The 17,033-nt window shown below is 58.3% G+C and overlaps 1 protein-coding gene across 4 annotated transcripts in view; it reads left to right on the plus strand.

Moving 5' to 3' along the window:
* Positions 1 to 17,033, plus strand: part of LOC140735804 (rho guanine nucleotide exchange factor 2-like) — a 182,525-nt gene that overhangs the window by 129,065 nt on the left and 36,427 nt on the right. For all 4 annotated transcript variants that reach the window (XM_073061288.1, XM_073061286.1, XM_073061287.1 and 1 more), the window contains 2 exons: positions 11,688 to 11,813; positions 15,673 to 15,790. In XM_073061288.1, coding sequence (XP_072917389.1) covers positions 11,688 to 11,813; positions 15,673 to 15,790 — 244 coding nt within the window. The remainder of the gene's footprint in view (positions 1 to 11,687; positions 11,814 to 15,672; positions 15,791 to 17,033) is intronic.

A 17,033-nucleotide genomic window follows, 5' to 3' on the forward strand; every position in this document is an offset into this window, starting at 1 on the left:
CACTCTCACATTGATATGGACCCTCGCTGGCTGCTCTCCCCCACTGTGCGAACTCTCTCATTGATATGGACCCTCGCTGGCTGCTCTCCCCCACTGTGCGCACTCTCTCATTGATATGGACCCTCGCTGGCTGCTCTCCCCCACTGTGCGCACTCTCTCATTGATATGGACCCTCGCTGGCTGCTCTCCCCCACTGTGCGCACTCTCTCATTGATATGGACCCTCGCTGGCTGCTCTCCCCCACTGTGCGCACTCTCTCATTGATATGGACCCTCGCTGGCTGCTCTCCCCCACTGTGCGCACTCTCTCATTGATATGGACCCTCGCTGGCTGCTCTCCCCCACTGTGCGCACTCTCTCATTGATATGGACCCTCGCTGGCTGCCCTCCCCCACTGTGCGCACTCTCATTGATATGGACCCTCACTGGCTGCTCTCCCCCACTGTGCGCACTCTCACATTGATATGGACCCTCACTGGCTGCTCTCCCCCACTGTGCGCACTCTCATTGATATCGACCCTCACTGGCTGCTCTCCCCCACTGTGTGCAGTCTCTCATTGATATGGACCCTCACTGGCTGCTCTCCCCCACTGTGCGCACTCTCATTGATATGGACCCTCGCTGGCTGCCCTCCCCCATTGTGCGCACTCTCTCATTGATATGGACCCTCGCTGGCTGCTCTCCCCCACTGTGCGCACTCTCATTGATATGGACCCCTCGCTGGCTGCTCTCCCCCACTGTGCGCACTCTCATTGATATGGACCCTCGCTGGCTGCTCTCCCCCACTGTGCGCACTCTCATTGATATGGACCCTCGCTGGCTGCTCTCCCCCACTGTGCGCACTCTCTCATTGATATGGACCCTCGCTGGCTGCTCTCCCCCACTGTGCGCACTCTCTCATTGATATGGACCCTCGCTGGCTGCTCTCCCCCACTGTGCGCACTCTCATTGATATGGACCCTCACTGGCTGCTCTCCCCCACTGTGCGCACTCTCTCATTGATATGGACCCTCACTGGCTGCTCTCCCCCACTGTGCGCACTCTCATTGATATCGACCCTCACTGGCTGCTCTCCCCCACTGTGCGCACTCTCTCATTGATATGGACCCTCGCTGGCTGCTCTCCCCCACTGTGCGCACTCTCATTGATATGGACCCTCACTGGCTGCCCTCCCCCACTGTGCGCACTCTCTCATTGATATGGACCCTCACTGGCTGCTCTCCCCCACTGTGCGCACTCTCTCATTGATATGGACCCTCGCTGGCTGCTCTCCCCCACTGTGCGCACTCTCTCATTGATATGGACCCTCGCTGGCTGCTCTCCCCCACTGTGCGCACTCTCTCATTGATATGGACCCTCGCTGGCTGCTCTCCCCCACTGTGCGCACTCTCATTGATATGGACCCTCACTGGCTGCCCTCCCCCACTGTGCGCACTCTCTCATTGATATGGACCCTCACTGGCTGCTCTCCCCCACTGTGCGCACTCTCTCATTGATATGGACCCTCGCTGGCTGCTCTCCCCCACTGTGCGCACTCTCATTGATATGGACCCTCGCTGGCTGCTCTCCCCCACTGTGCGCACTCTCATTGATATGGACCCTCACTGGCTGCTCTCCCCCACTGTGCGCACTCTCTCATTGATATGGACCCTCACTGGCTGCTCTCCCCCACTGTGCGCACTCTCTCATTGATATGGACCCTCACTGGCTGCTCTCCCCCACTGTGCGCACTCTCTCATTGATATGGACCCTCGCTGGCTGCTCTCCCCCACTGTGCGCACTCTCTCATTGATATGGACCCTCGCTGGCTGCTCTCCCCCACTGTGCGCACTCTCTCATTGATATGGACCCTCACTGGCTGCTCTCCCCCACTGTGCGCACTCTCATTGATATGGACCCTCACTGGCTGCTCTCCCCCACTGTGCGCACTCTCATTGATATGGACCCTCACTGGCTGCCCTCCCCCACTGTGCGCACTCTCATTGATATGGACCCTCACTGGCTGCTCTCCCCCACTGTGCGCACTCTCTCATTGATATGGACCCTCACTGGCTGCCCTCCCCCACTGTGCGCACTCTCATTGATATGGACCCTCACTGGCTGCCCTCCCCCACTGTGCTCACTCTCATTGATATGGACCCTCACTGGCTGCCCTCCCCCACTGTGCGCACTCTCATTGATATGGACCCTCACTGGCTGCTCTCCCCCATTGTGCGCACTCTCTCATTGATATGGACCCTCACTGGCTGCCCTCCCCCACTGTGCGCACTCTCATTGATATGGACCCTCACTGGCTGCTCTCCCCCACTGTGCGCACTCTCTCATTGATATGGACCCTCGCTGGCTGCTCTCCCCCACTGTGCGCACTCTCTCATTGATATGGACCCTCGCTGGCTGCTCTCCCCCACTGTGCGCACTCTCTCATTGATATGGACCCTCACTGGCTGCTCTCCCCCACTGTGCGCACTCTCACATTGATATGGACCCTCGCTGGCTGCTCTCCCCCACTGTGCGAACTCTCTCATTGATATGGACCCTCGCTGGCTGCTCTCCCCCACTGTGCGCACTCTCTCATTGATATGGACCCTCGCTGGCTGCTCTCCCCCACTGTGCGCACTCTCTCATTGATATGGACCCTCGCTGGCTGCTCTCCCCCACTGTGCGCACTCTCTCATTGATATGGACCCTCGCTGGCTGCTCTCCCCCACTGTGCGCACTCTCTCATTGATATGGACCCTCGCTGGCTGCTCTCCCCCACTGTGCGCACTCTCTCATTGATATGGACCCTCGCTGGCTGCTCTCCCCCACTGTGCGCACTCTCTCATTGATATGGACCCTCGCTGGCTGCCCTCCCCCACTGTGCGCACTCTCATTGATATGGACCCTCACTGGCTGCTCTCCCCCACTGTGCGCACTCTCACATTGATATGGACCCTCACTGGCTGCTCTCCCCCACTGTGCGCACTCTCATTGATATCGACCCTCACTGGCTGCTCTCCCCCACTGTGTGCAGTCTCTCATTGATATGGACCCTCACTGGCTGCTCTCCCCCACTGTGCGCACTCTCATTGATATGGACCCTCGCTGGCTGCCCTCCCCCATTGTGCGCACTCTCTCATTGATATGGACCCTCGCTGGCTGCTCTCCCCCACTGTGCGCACTCTCATTGATATGGACCCCTCGCTGGCTGCTCTCCCCCACTGTGCGCACTCTCATTGATATGGACCCTCGCTGGCTGCTCTCCCCCACTGTGCGCACTCTCATTGATATGGACCCTCGCTGGCTGCTCTCCCCCACTGTGCGCACTCTCTCATTGATATGGACCCTCGCTGGCTGCTCTCCCCCACTGTGCGCACTCTCTCATTGATATGGACCCTCGCTGGCTGCTCTCCCCCACTGTGCGCACTCTCATTGATATGGACCCTCACTGGCTGCTCTCCCCCACTGTGCGCACTCTCTCATTGATATGGACCCTCACTGGCTGCTCTCCCCCACTGTGCGCACTCTCATTGATATCGACCCTCACTGGCTGCTCTCCCCCACTGTGCGCACTCTCTCATTGATATGGACCCTCGCTGGCTGCTCTCCCCCACTGTGCGCACTCTCATTGATATGGACCCTCACTGGCTGCCCTCCCCCACTGTGCGCACTCTCTCATTGATATGGACCCTCACTGGCTGCTCTCCCCCACTGTGCGCACTCTCTCATTGATATGGACCCTCGCTGGCTGCTCTCCCCCACTGTGCGCACTCTCTCATTGATATGGACCCTCGCTGGCTGCTCTCCCCCACTGTGCGCACTCTCTCATTGATATGGACCCTCGCTGGCTGCTCTCCCCCACTGTGCGCACTCTCATTGATATGGACCCTCACTGGCTGCCCTCCCCCACTGTGCGCACTCTCTCATTGATATGGACCCTCACTGGCTGCTCTCCCCCACTGTGCGCACTCTCTCATTGATATGGACCCTCGCTGGCTGCTCTCCCCCACTGTGCGCACTCTCATTGATATGGACCCTCGCTGGCTGCTCTCCCCCACTGTGCGCACTCTCATTGATATGGACCCTCACTGGCTGCTCTCCCCCACTGTGCGCACTCTCTCATTGATATGGACCCTCACTGGCTGCTCTCCCCCACTGTGCGCACTCTCTCATTGATATGGACCCTCACTGGCTGCTCTCCCCCACTGTGCGCACTCTCTCATTGATATGGACCCTCACTGGCTGCTCTCCCCCACTGTGCGCACTCTCTCATTGATATGGACCCTCGCTGGCTGCTCTCCCCCACTGTGCGCACTCTCATTGATATGGACCCTCACTGGCTGCTCTCCCCCACTGTGCGCACTCTCTCATTGATATGGACCCTCACTGGCTGCTCTCCCCCACTGTGCGCACTCTCATTGATATGGACCCTCACTGGCTGCTCTCCCCCACTGTGCGCACTCTCATTGATATGGACCCTCACTGGCTGCCCTCCCCCACTGTGCGCACTCTCATTGATATGGACCCTCACTGGCTGCTCTCCCCCACTGTGCGCACTCTCTCATTGATATGGACCCTCACTGGCTGCTCTCCCCCACTGTGCGCACTCTCATTGATATCGACCCTCACTGGCTGCTCTCCCCCACTGTGCGCACTCTCTCATTGATATGGACCCTCACTGGCTGCTCTCCCCCACTGTGCGCACTCTCTCATTGATATGGACCCTCGCTGGCTGCTCTCCCCCACTGTGCGCACTCTCTCATTGATATGGACCCTCGCTGGCTGCTCTCCCCCACTGTGCGCACTCTCATTGATATGGACCCTCACTGGCTGCTCTCCCCCACTGTGTGCAGTCTCTCATTGATATGGACCCTCGCTGGCTGCTCTCCCCCACTGTGCGCACTCTCATTGATATGGACCCTCGCTGGCTGCCCTCCCCCACTGTGCGCACTCTCATTGATATGGACCCTCGCTGGCTGCTCTCCCCCACTGTGCGCACTCTCTCATTGATATGGACCCTCGCTGGCTGCTCTCCCCCACTGTGCGCACTCTCTCATTGATATGGACCCTCGCTGGCTGCTCTCCCCCACTGTGCGCACTCTCTCATTGATATGGACCCTCGCTGGCTGCTCTCCCCCACTGTGCGCACTCTCATTGATATGGACCCTCGCTGGCTGCCCTCCCCCACTGTGCGCACTCTCATTGATATGGACCCTCGCTGGCTGCTCTCCCCCACTGTGCGCACTCTCTCATTGATATGGACCCTCGCTGGCTGCTCTCCCCCACTGTGCGCACTCTCTCATTGATATGGACCCTCGCTGGCTGCTCTCCCCCACTGTGCGCACTCTCTCATTGATATGGACCCTCACTGGCTGCCCTCCCCCACTGTGCGCACTCTCATTGATATGGACCCTCGCTGGCTGCTCTCCCCCACTGTGCGCACTCTCTCATTGATATGGACCCTCACTGGCTGCTCTCCCCCACTGTGCGCACTCTCATTGATATGGACCCTCGCTGGCTGCTCTCCCCCACTGTGCGCACTCTCTCATTGATATGGACCCTCGCTGGCTGCCCTCCCCCACTGTGCGCACTCTCTCATTGATATGGACCCTCACTGGCTGCTCTCCCCCACTGTGCGCACTCTCTCATTGATATGGACCCTCACTGGCTGCCCTCCCCCACTGTGCGCACTCTCTCATTGATATGGACCCTCACTGGCTGCTCTCCCCCACTGTGCGCACTCTCTCATTGATATGGACCCTCGCTGGCTGCTCTCCCCCACTGTGCGCACTCTCATTGATATGGACCCTCACTGGCTGCTCTCCCCCACTGTGCGCACTCTCTCATTGATATGGACCCTCGCTGGCTGCTCTCCCCCACTGTGCGCACTCTCTCATTGATATGGACCCTCACTGGCTGCTCTCCCCCACTGTGCGCACTCTCATTGATATGGACCCTCGCTGGCTGCCCTCCCCCACTGTGCGCACTCTCATTGATATGGACCCTCGCTGGCTGCTCTCCCCCACTGTGCGCACTCTCTCATTGATATGGACCCTCACTGGCTGCTCTCCCCCACTGTGCGCACTCTCTCATTGATATGGACCCTCACTGGCTGCTCTCCCCCACTGTGCGCACTCTCTCATTGATATGGACCCTCACTGGCTGCTCTCCCCCACTGTGCGCACTCTCTCATTGATATGGACCCTCGCTGGCTGCTCTCCCCCACTGTGCGCACTCTCTCATTGATATGGACCCTCGCTGGCTGCTCTCCCCCACTGTGCGCAGTCTCTCATTGATATGGACCCTCGCTGGCTGCTCTCCCCCACTGTGCGCACTCTCTCATTGATATAGACCCTCGCTGGCTGCTCTCCCCCACTGTGCGCACTCTCTCATTGATATAGACCCTCGCTGGCTGCTCTCCCCCACCGTGCGCACTCTCTCATTGATATGGACCCTCGCTGGCTGCCCTCCCCCACCGTGCGCAGTCTCTCATTGATATGGACCCTCGCTGGCTGCCCTCCCCCACCGTGCGCACTCTCTCATTGATATGGACCCTCGCTGGCTGCTCTCCCCCACTGTGCGCACTCTCTCATTGATATGGACCCCTCGCTGGCTGCTCTCCCCCACTGTGCGCACTCTCATTGATATGGACCCTCGCTGGCTGCTCTCCCCCACTGTGCGCACTCTCTCATTGATATGGACCCTCACTGGCTGCTCTCCCCCACTGTGCGCACTCTCTCATTGATATGGACCCTCACTGGCTGCTCTCCCCCACTGTGCGCACTCTCTCATTGATATGGACCCCTCGCTGGCTGCTCTCCCCCACTGTGCGCACTCTCTCATTGATATGGACCCCTCGCTGGCTGCTCTCCCCCACTGTGCGCACTCTCTCATTGATATGGACCCTCGCTGGCTGCTCTCCCCCACTGTGCGCACTCTCATTGATATGGACCCTCACTGGCTGCCCTCCCCCACTGTGCGCACTCTCATTGATATGGACCCTCACTGGCTGCTCTCCCCCACTGTGCGCACTCTCTCATTGATATGGACCCTCACTGGCTGCTCTCCCCCACTGTGCGCACTCTCATTGATATCGACCCTCACTGGCTGCTCTCCCCCACTGTGCGCACTCTCTCATTGATATGGACCCTCACTGGCTGCTCTCCCCCACTGTGCGCACTCTCTCATTGATATGGACCCTCGCTGGCTGCTCTCCCCCACTGTGCGCACTCTCTCATTGATATGGACCCTCGCTGGCTGCTCTCCCCCACTGTGCGCACTCTCATTGATATGGACCCTCACTGGCTGCTCTCCCCCACTGTGTGCAGTCTCTCATTGATATGGACCCTCGCTGGCTGCTCTCCCCCACTGTGCGCACTCTCATTGATATGGACCCTCGCTGGCTGCCCTCCCCCACTGTGCGCACTCTCATTGATATGGACCCTCGCTGGCTGCTCTCCCCCACTGTGCGCACTCTCTCATTGATATGGACCCTCGCTGGCTGCTCTCCCCCACTGTGCGCACTCTCTCATTGATATGGACCCTCGCTGGCTGCTCTCCCCCACTGTGCGCACTCTCTCATTGATATGGACCCTCGCTGGCTGCTCTCCCCCACTGTGCGCACTCTCATTGATATGGACCCTCGCTGGCTGCCCTCCCCCACTGTGCGCACTCTCATTGATATGGACCCTCGCTGGCTGCTCTCCCCCACTGTGCGCACTCTCTCATTGATATGGACCCTCGCTGGCTGCTCTCCCCCACTGTGCGCACTCTCTCATTGATATGGACCCTCGCTGGCTGCTCTCCCCCACTGTGCGCACTCTCTCATTGATATGGACCCTCACTGGCTGCCCTCCCCCACTGTGCGCACTCTCATTGATATGGACCCTCGCTGGCTGCTCTCCCCCACTGTGCGCACTCTCTCATTGATATGGACCCTCACTGGCTGCTCTCCCCCACTGTGCGCACTCTCATTGATATGGACCCTCGCTGGCTGCTCTCCCCCACTGTGCGCACTCTCTCATTGATATGGACCCTCGCTGGCTGCCCTCCCCCACTGTGCGCACTCTCTCATTGATATGGACCCTCACTGGCTGCTCTCCCCCACTGTGCGCACTCTCTCATTGATATGGACCCTCACTGGCTGCCCTCCCCCACTGTGCGCACTCTCATTGATATGGACCCTCGCTGGCTGCTCTCCCCCACTGTGCGCACTCTCTCATTGATATGGACCCTCACTGGCTGCTCTCCCCCACTGTGCGCACTCTCATTGATATGGACCCTCGCTGGCTGCCCTCCCCCACTGTGCGCACTCTCATTGATATGGACCCTCGCTGGCTGCTCTCCCCCACTGTGCGCACTCTCTCATTGATATGGACCCTCACTGGCTGCTCTCCCCCACTGTGCGCACTCTCTCATTGATATGGACCCTCACTGGCTGCTCTCCCCCACTGTGCGCACTCTCTCATTGATATGGACCCTCACTGGCTGCTCTCCCCCACTGTGCGCACTCTCTCATTGATATGGACCCTCGCTGGCTGCTCTCCCCCACTGTGCGCACTCTCTCATTGATATGGACCCTCGCTGGCTGCTCTCCCCCACTGTGCGCAGTCTCTCATTGATATGGACCCTCGCTGGCTGCTCTCCCCCACTGTGCGCACTCTCTCATTGATATAGACCCTCGCTGGCTGCTCTCCCCCACTGTGCGCACTCTCTCATTGATATAGACCCTCGCTGGCTGCTCTCCCCCACCGTGCGCACTCTCTCATTGATATGGACCCTCGCTGGCTGCCCTCCCCCACCGTGCGCAGTCTCTCATTGATATGGACCCTCGCTGGCTGCCCTCCCCCACTGTGCGCACTCTCTCATTGATATGGACCCTCGCTGGCTGCTCTCCCCCACTGTGCGCACTCTCTCATTGATATGGACCCCTCGCTGGCTGCTCTCCCCCACTGTGCGCACTCTCATTGATATGGACCCTCGCTGGCTGCTCTCCCCCACTGTGCGCACTCTCTCATTGATATGGACCCTCACTGGCTGCTCTCCCCCACTGTGCGCACTCTCTCATTGATATGGACCCTCACTGGCTGCTCTCCCCCACTGTGCGCACTCTCTCATTGATATGGACCCCTCGCTGGCTGCTCTCCCCCACTGTGCGCACTCTCTCATTGATATGGACCCCTCGCTGGCTGCTCTCCCCCACTGTGCGCACTCTCTCATTGATATGGACCCTCGCTGGCTGCTCTCCCCCACTGTGCGCACTCTCTCATTGATATGGACCCTCGCTGGCTGCTCTCCCCCACTGTGCGCACTCTCTCATTGATATCGACCCTCACTGGCTGCTCTCCCCCACTGTGTGCAGTCTCTCATTGATATGGACCCTCACTGGCTGCTCTCCCCCACTGTGCGCACTCTCTCATTGATATGGACCCTCACTGGCTGCTCTCCCCCACTGTGCGCACTCTCTCATTGATATGGACCCTCGCTGGCTGCCCTCCCCCACTGTGCGCACTCTCTCATTGATATGGACCCTCACTGGCTGCTCTCCCCCACTGTGCGCACTCTCATTGATATGGACCCTCGCTGGCTGCTCTCCCCCACTGTGCGCACTCTCTCATTGATATGGACCCTCACTGGCTGCTCTCCCCCACTGTGCGCACTCTCTCATTGATATGGACCCTCGCTGGCTGCCCTCCCCCACTGTGCGCACTCTCTCATTGATATGGACCCTCACTGGCTGCTCTCCCCCACTGTGCGCACTCTCATTGATATGGACCCTCACTGGCTGCTCTCCCCCACTGTGCGCACTCTCTCATTGATATGGACCCTCACTGGCTGCTCTCCCCCACTGTGCGCACTCTCATTGATATGGACCCTCGCTGGCTGCTCTCCCCCACTGTGCGCACTCTCTCATTGATATGGACCCTCACTGGCTGCCCTCCCCCACCGTGCGCACTCTCATTGATATGGACCCTCGCTGGCTGCTCTCCCCCACTGTGCGCACTCTCATTGATATGGACCCTCACTGGCTGCCCTCCCCCACTGTGCGCACTCTCTCATTGATATGGACCCTCACTGGCTGCTCTCCCCCACTGTGCGCACTCTCACATTGATATGGACCCTCGCTGGCTGCTCTCCCCCACTGTGCGCACTCTCTCATTGATATGGACCCTCGCTGGCTGCCCTCCCCCACTGTGCGCACTCTCTCATTGATATGGACCCTCGCTGGCTGCTCTCCCCCACTGTGCGCACTCTCTCATTGATATGGACCCTCGCTGGCTGCTCTCCCCCACTGTGCGCACTCTCATTGATATGGACCCTCGCTGGCTGCTCTCCCCCACTGTGCGCACTCTCTCATTGATATGGACCCTCGCTGGCTGCCCTCCCCCACTGTGCGCACTCTCTCATTGATATGGACCCTCGCTGGCTGCTCTCCCCCACTGTGCGCACTCTCTCATTGATATGGACCCTCGCTGGCTGCTCTCCCCCACTGTGCGCACTCTCTCATTGATATGGACCCTCACTGGCTGCTCTCCCCCACCGTGCGCACTCTCTCATTGATATGGACCCTCGCTGGCTGCCCTCCCCCACTGTGCGCACTCTCTCATTGATATGGACCCTCGCTGGCTGCCCTCCCCCACTGTGCGCACTCTCTCATTGATATGGACCCTCGCTGGCTGCTCTCCCCCACTGTGCGCACTCTCTCATTGATATGGACCCTCGCTGGCTGCCCTCCCCCACTGTGCGCACTCTCTCATTGATATGGACCCTCACTGGCTGCTCTCCCCCACTGTGCGCACTCTCTCATTGATATGGACCCTCGCTGGCTGCTCTCCCCCACTGTGCGCACTCTCTCATTGATATGGACCCTCGCTGGCTGCCCTCCCCCACTGTGCGCACTCTCTCATTGATATGGACCCTCGCTGGCTGCTCTCCCCCACTGTGCGCACTCTCTCATTGATATGGACCCTCACTGGCTGCTCTCCCCCACTGTGCGCACTCTCTCATTGATATGGACCCTCGCTGGCTGCCCTCCCCCACTGTGCGCACTCTCTCATTGATATGGACCCTCGCTGGCTGCTCTCCCCCACTGTGCGCACTCTCTCATTGATATGGACCCTCACTGGCTGCTCTCCCCCACTGTGCGCACTCTCTCATTGATATGGACCCTCACTCGCTGCTCTCCCCCACTGTGCGCACTCTCTCATTGATATGGACCCTCGCTGGCTGCCCTCCCCCACTGTGCGCACTCTCTCATTGATATGGACCCTCACTGGCTGCTCTCCCCCACTGTGCGCACTCTCTCATTGATATGGACCCTCACTGGCTGCTCTCCCCCACTGTGCGCACTCTCTCATTGATATGGACCCTCGCTGGCTGCCCTCCCCCACTGTGCGCACTCTCTCATTGATATGGACCCTCGCTGGCTGCCCTCCCCCACTGTGCGCACTCTCTCATTGATATGGACCCTCGCTGGCTGCTCTCCCCCACTGTGCGCACTCTCTCATTGATATGGACCCTCGCTGGCTGCCCTCCCCCACTGTGCGCACTCTCTCATTGATATGGACCCTCGCTGGCTGCCCTCCCCCACTGTGCGCACTCTCTCATTGATATGGACCCTCGCTGGCTGCTCTCCCCCACTGTGCGCACTCTCTCATTGATATGGACCCTCGCTGGCTGCTTCCCTTACTGCTACTCTTGCTGCTGCAGTTCTCGGGGAAGAACGCAGAGCTGATGAAGAGAGCCTACGCCGATTTCTGCAGCCGACATACCAAGGCCGTGAAACTGTACAAGGAGCTGTACACTCGGGACAAGCGCTTCCAGCAGTTTGTGCGGGTGAGTGGATCCTAAGCTGTCTCGGGGCTGCAAGCAGGGGTTGTCCGCGACCAACAGCACTTCACCTCGTGACAGTGGGAATGAGTAATCCTTCACAGTCGGCAGTGTGTGATGGGACAGTGTGGAGGGAGTTTCACTCTGTGTCTGACCCCGGGACTGTGTGATGGGACAGTGTAGAGCAGGGGTGTCAAACTCATTTTAGGTCACGGGCCGAATTGAGCAAAATGCAGCTTCATGCGGGCCGCATCAGTCGGACGCGAGCGAACGCAGCTTTCGTTGCCTCCATTTTTTCAGCCTGCTCTCATGTGTCTCAGTCTCTGCTATAACTACAAAGTGTTTCACTTTACAAATTCCGTTTCTTATGAAGAAGACTGCCGAATAAACACTAAAAACCCTGAAAACCTGGTACCTGAATAAACTCAGCATTAGCCATATCATACGCCATAGGCGCTTTGATTACTGGGGCCAGCTTTAATAGTAATTAGATATTATCTCGCGGGCCAAAGATAATTCCACCGCGGGCCGGATTTGGCCCGCGGGCCTTGAGTTTGACATATATGGTGTAGAGGGAGCTTCACTCTGTGCCTGACCCCGGGAGTGTGTGATGGGATAGTGTAGAGGGAGCTTCACTCTGTGTCTGACCCCGGGAGTGTGGATGGGAAGGTGTAGAGAGAGTTTCACTCTGTGTCTGACCCCGGGAGTGTGTGTTGGGACGGTGTAGAGGGAGTTTCACAATGTGTCTGACCCGGGAGTGTGTGATTGGACGGTGTAGAGGGAGTTTCACTCTGTGTCTGACCCCGGGAGTGTGTGATTGGACAGTGTGTGATGGGACGGTGTGGAGGGAGTTTCACTCTGTGTCTGACCCTGGGAGTGTGTGATGGGACGGTGTAGAGGGAGTTTCACAATGTGTCTGACCCGGGAGTGTGTGATGGGACGGTGTAGAGGGAGTTTCACTCTGTGTCTGACCCCGGGAGTGTGTGATGGGATGGTGAGGAGGGAGTTTCACTCTGTGTCTGACCCCAGGAGTGTGTGATGGGACGGTGTGGAGGGAGTTTCACTCTGTGTGCGATGGGACGGTGTGGAGGGAGTTTCACTCTGTGTGCGATGGGACGGTGTGGAGGGAGTTTCTTTTTGTATCTGACCCCGGGAGTGTGTGATGGGACATTGTGGAGGGAGTTTCCCTTTGTATCTGACCCCGGGAGTGTGTGATGGGACGGTGTGGAGGGAGTTTCACTCTGTGTGCGATGGGACGGTGTGGAGGGAGTTTCACTCTGTGTCTGACCCTGGGAGTGTGTGATGGGACGGTGTGGAGGGAGTTTCACTCTGTGTCTGACCCCGGGAGTGTGTGTTGGGACGGTGTGGAGGGAGTTTCCTTTTGTATCTGACCCCGGGAGTGTGTGATGGGACGGTGTGGAGGGAGTTTCACTCTGTGTCTGACCCCGGGAGTGTGTGATGGGACATTGTGGAGGGAGTTTCCCTTTGTATCTGACCCCGGGAGTGTGTGATGGGGCGGTGTGGAGGGAGTTTCACTCTGTGTGTGATGGGACGGTGTGGAGGGAGTTTCACTCTGTGTCTGACCCCTGGAGTGTGTGATGGGACGGTGTGGAGGGAGTTTCACTCTGTGTCTGACCCCGGGAGTGTGTGATGGGACAGTGTGGAGGGAGTTTCCCTTTGTATCTGACCCCGGGAGTGTGTGATGGGACGGTGTGGAGGGAGCTTCACTCTGTGTCTGACCCCGGGAGTGTGTGATGCGACGATGTGGAGGGAGTTTCACTCTGTGTCTGACCCCGGGAGTGTGTGATGGGACGGTGTGGAGGGAGCTTCACTCTGTGTCTGACCCCGGGAGTGTGTGATGGGATGGTGTGGAGGGAGTTTCACTCTGTGTCTGACCCCGGGAGTGGGTGATGGGACGGTGTGGAGGGAGTTTCACTCTGTGTCTGACCCCGGGCTTGTGTGAATGGACAGTGTGGAGGGAATTTCACTCTGTGTCTGACCCCGGGAGTGTGTGATGGGACGGTGTGGAGGGAGCTTCACTCTGTGTCTGACCCCGGGAGTGTGTGATGGGACGATGTGGAGGGAGTTTCACTCTGTGTCTGACCCCGGGAGTGTGTGATGGGAAGGTGTGGAGGGAGCTTCACTCTGTGTCTGTCCCCGGGAGTGTGTGATGGGACGGTGTGGAGGGAGTTTCACTCTGTGTCTGACCCCGGGAGTGGGTGATGGGACGGTGTGGAGGGAGTTTCACTCTGTGTCTGACCCCGGGCTTGTGTGAATGGACAGTGTGGAGGGAGTTTCACTCTGTCTGACCCCGGGAGTGTGTGATGGGACGGTGTGGAGGGAGCTTCACTCTGTGTCTGACCCCGGGAGTGTGTGATGCGACGATGTGGAGGGAGTTTCACTCTGTGTCTGACCCCGGGAGTGTGTGATGGGACGGTGTGGAGGGAGCTTCACTCTGTGTCTGACCCCAGGAGTGTGTGATGGGATGGTGTGGAGGGAGTTTCACTCTGTGTCTGACCCCGGGAGTGGGTGATGGGACGGTGTGGAGGGAGTTTCACTCTGTGTCTGACCCCGGGCTTGTGTGAATGGACAGTGTGGAGGGAATTTCACTCTGTGTCTGACCCCGGGAGTGTGTGATGGGACGGTGTGGAGGGAGCTTCACTCTGTGTCTGACCCCGGGAGTGTGTGATGGGACGATGTGGAGGGAGTTTCACTCTGTGTCTGACCCCGGGAGTCTGTGATGGGAAGGTGTGGAGGGAGCTTCACTCTGTGTCTGTCCCCGGGAGTGTGTGATGGGACGGTGTGGAGGGAGTTTCACTCTGTGTCTGACCCCGGGAGTGGGTGATGGGACGGTGTGGAGGGAGTTTCACTCTGTGTCTGACCCCGGGAGTGGGTGATGGGATGGTGTGGAGGGAGTTTCACTCTGTGTCTGACCCCAGGAGTGTGTGATGGGACGGTGTGGAGGGAGCTTCACTCTGTGTCTAACCCGGGGAGTGTGTGATGGGACGATGTGGAGGGAGTTTCACTCTGTGTCTGACCCCGGGAGTGTGTGATGGGAAGGTGTGGAGGGAGCTTCACTCTGTGTCTGACCCCGGGAGTGTGTGATGGGACGGTGTGGAGGGAGTTTCACTCTGTGTCTGACCCCGGGAGTGGGTGATGGGACGGTGTGGAGGGAGTTTCACTCTGTGTCTGACCCCGGGAGTGTGTGATGGGACGATGTGGAGGGAGTTTCACTCTGTGTCTGACCCCGGGAGTGTGTGATGGGAAGGTGTGGAGGGAGCTTCACTCTGTGTCTGTCCCCGGGAGTGTGTGATGGGACGGTGTGGAGGGAGTTTCACTCTGTGTCTGACCCCGGGAGTGGGTGATGGGACGGTGTGGAGGGAGTTTCACTCTGTGTCTGACCCCGGGAGTGGGTGATGGGATGGTGTGGAGGGAGTTTCACTCTGTGTCTGACCCCAGGAGTGTGTGATGGGACGGTGTGGAGGGAGCTTCACTCTGTGTCTAACCCGGGGAGTGTGTGATGGGACGATGTGGAGGGAGTTTCACTCTGTGTCTGACCCCGGGAGTGTGTGATGGGAAGGTGTGGAGGGAGCTTCACTCTGTGTCTGACCCCGGGAGTGTGTGATGGGACGGTGTGGAGGGAGTTTCACTCTGTGTCTGACCCCGGGAGTGTGTGATGGGACGGTGTGGAGGGAGTTTCACTCTGTGTCTGACCCCGGGAGTGTGTGATGGGACAGTGTGGAGGGAGTTTCCCTTTGTATCTGACCCCGGGAGTGTGTGATGGGACAGTGTGGAGGGAGTTTCACTCTGTGTCTGACCCCGGGAGGGTATAACCCATATCTGTTCCCTCTCCATGTCTCTGCAGAGGATGACTCGCTGCTCGGTGTTACGGAGACATGGTGTCCAGGAATGCATCCTCCTTGTCACCCAGAGGATTACCAAGTACCCAGTCCTGTTGGACCGCATCTTGCAGAACACAAAAGGTGAGGACGTGCTGAGATGGGCTGACCGGGGGTTGGTGGGGAACAGCACTGTCTGCTCCTAGTTTGGGTTTAGGGGTCAAAGTACAGCCCCAGAGAAGTCATAGCCCCACACCTGTCCTCTCTGTCTGAAGGTAAAGAGGTTACTAACAGGACTAGGATGGAGAAGAGGTTGGATACAGATATTCTGAGTTCAAATCGTCATCTGTCCACTTCCCTGCATTGAAGCTGCCTGACTCACTGAGTTCCTCCAGCGGTTTGTGTGTTGCTGCAGATCTCAGAGTTTGGATTTTCCCAGTTGCAGGAATGAAGGTCAAGCATGGAAAGCCCAGTGGTGCTGTGGGAATTGCTGCCCGCTCCAACTCGGAGACCTGGATTCGATCCTGACCTTCGGCTCTGTGTGTGAGAGGCCGATTATGTGTTACTGAGCGTGTGTGTGTGAGAGGCCGATTATGTGTTACTGAGCGTGTGTGTGTGTGAGAGAGAGTGTGAGAGGCCGATTATGTGTTACTGAGCGTGTGTGTGTGTGAGAGAGTGTGAGAGGCCGATTATGTGTTACTGAGCGTGTGTGTGTGTGAGAGAGTGTGAGAGGCCGATTATGTGTTACTGAGCGTGTGTGTGTGTGAGAGAGTGTGAGAGGCCGATTATGTGTTACTGAGCGTGTGTGTGTGTGAGAGAGAGTGTGAGAGGCCGATTATGTGTTACTGAGCGTGTGTGTGTGTGAGAGAGAGTGTGAGAGGCCGATTATGTGTTACTGAGCGTGTGTGTGTGTGTGAGAGAGTGTGAGAGGCCGATTATGTGTTACTGAGCGTGTGTGTGTGAGAGGCCGATTATGTGTTACTGAGCGTGTGTGTGTGTGAGAGAGAGTGTGAGAGGCCGATTATGTGTTACTGAGCGTGTGTGTGTGTGAGAGGCCGATTATGTGTTACTGAGCGTGTGTGTGTGTGAGAGGCCGATTATGTGTTACTGAGCGTGTGTGTGTGTGAGAGAGAGTGTGAGAGGCCGATTATGTGTTACTGAGCGTGTGTGTGTGTGAGAGGCCGATTATGTGTTACTGAGCGTGTGTGTGTGTGAGAGGCCGATTATGTGTTACTGACTGTGTGTGTGTGAGAGAGAGTGTGAGAGGCAGATTATGTGTTACTGAGCGTGTGTGAGAGAGTGTGAGAGGCCGATTATGTGTTACTGAGTGTGTGTGTGTGTGAGAGGCCGATTATGTGTTACTGAGCGTGTGTGTGTGAGAGAGAGT

Source organism: Hemitrygon akajei, chromosome 11 (genome assembly GCF_048418815.1).
Source record: "Hemitrygon akajei chromosome 11, sHemAka1.3, whole genome shotgun sequence".
Lineage (NCBI taxonomy): Eukaryota > Metazoa > Chordata > Chondrichthyes > Myliobatiformes > Dasyatidae > Hemitrygon > Hemitrygon akajei.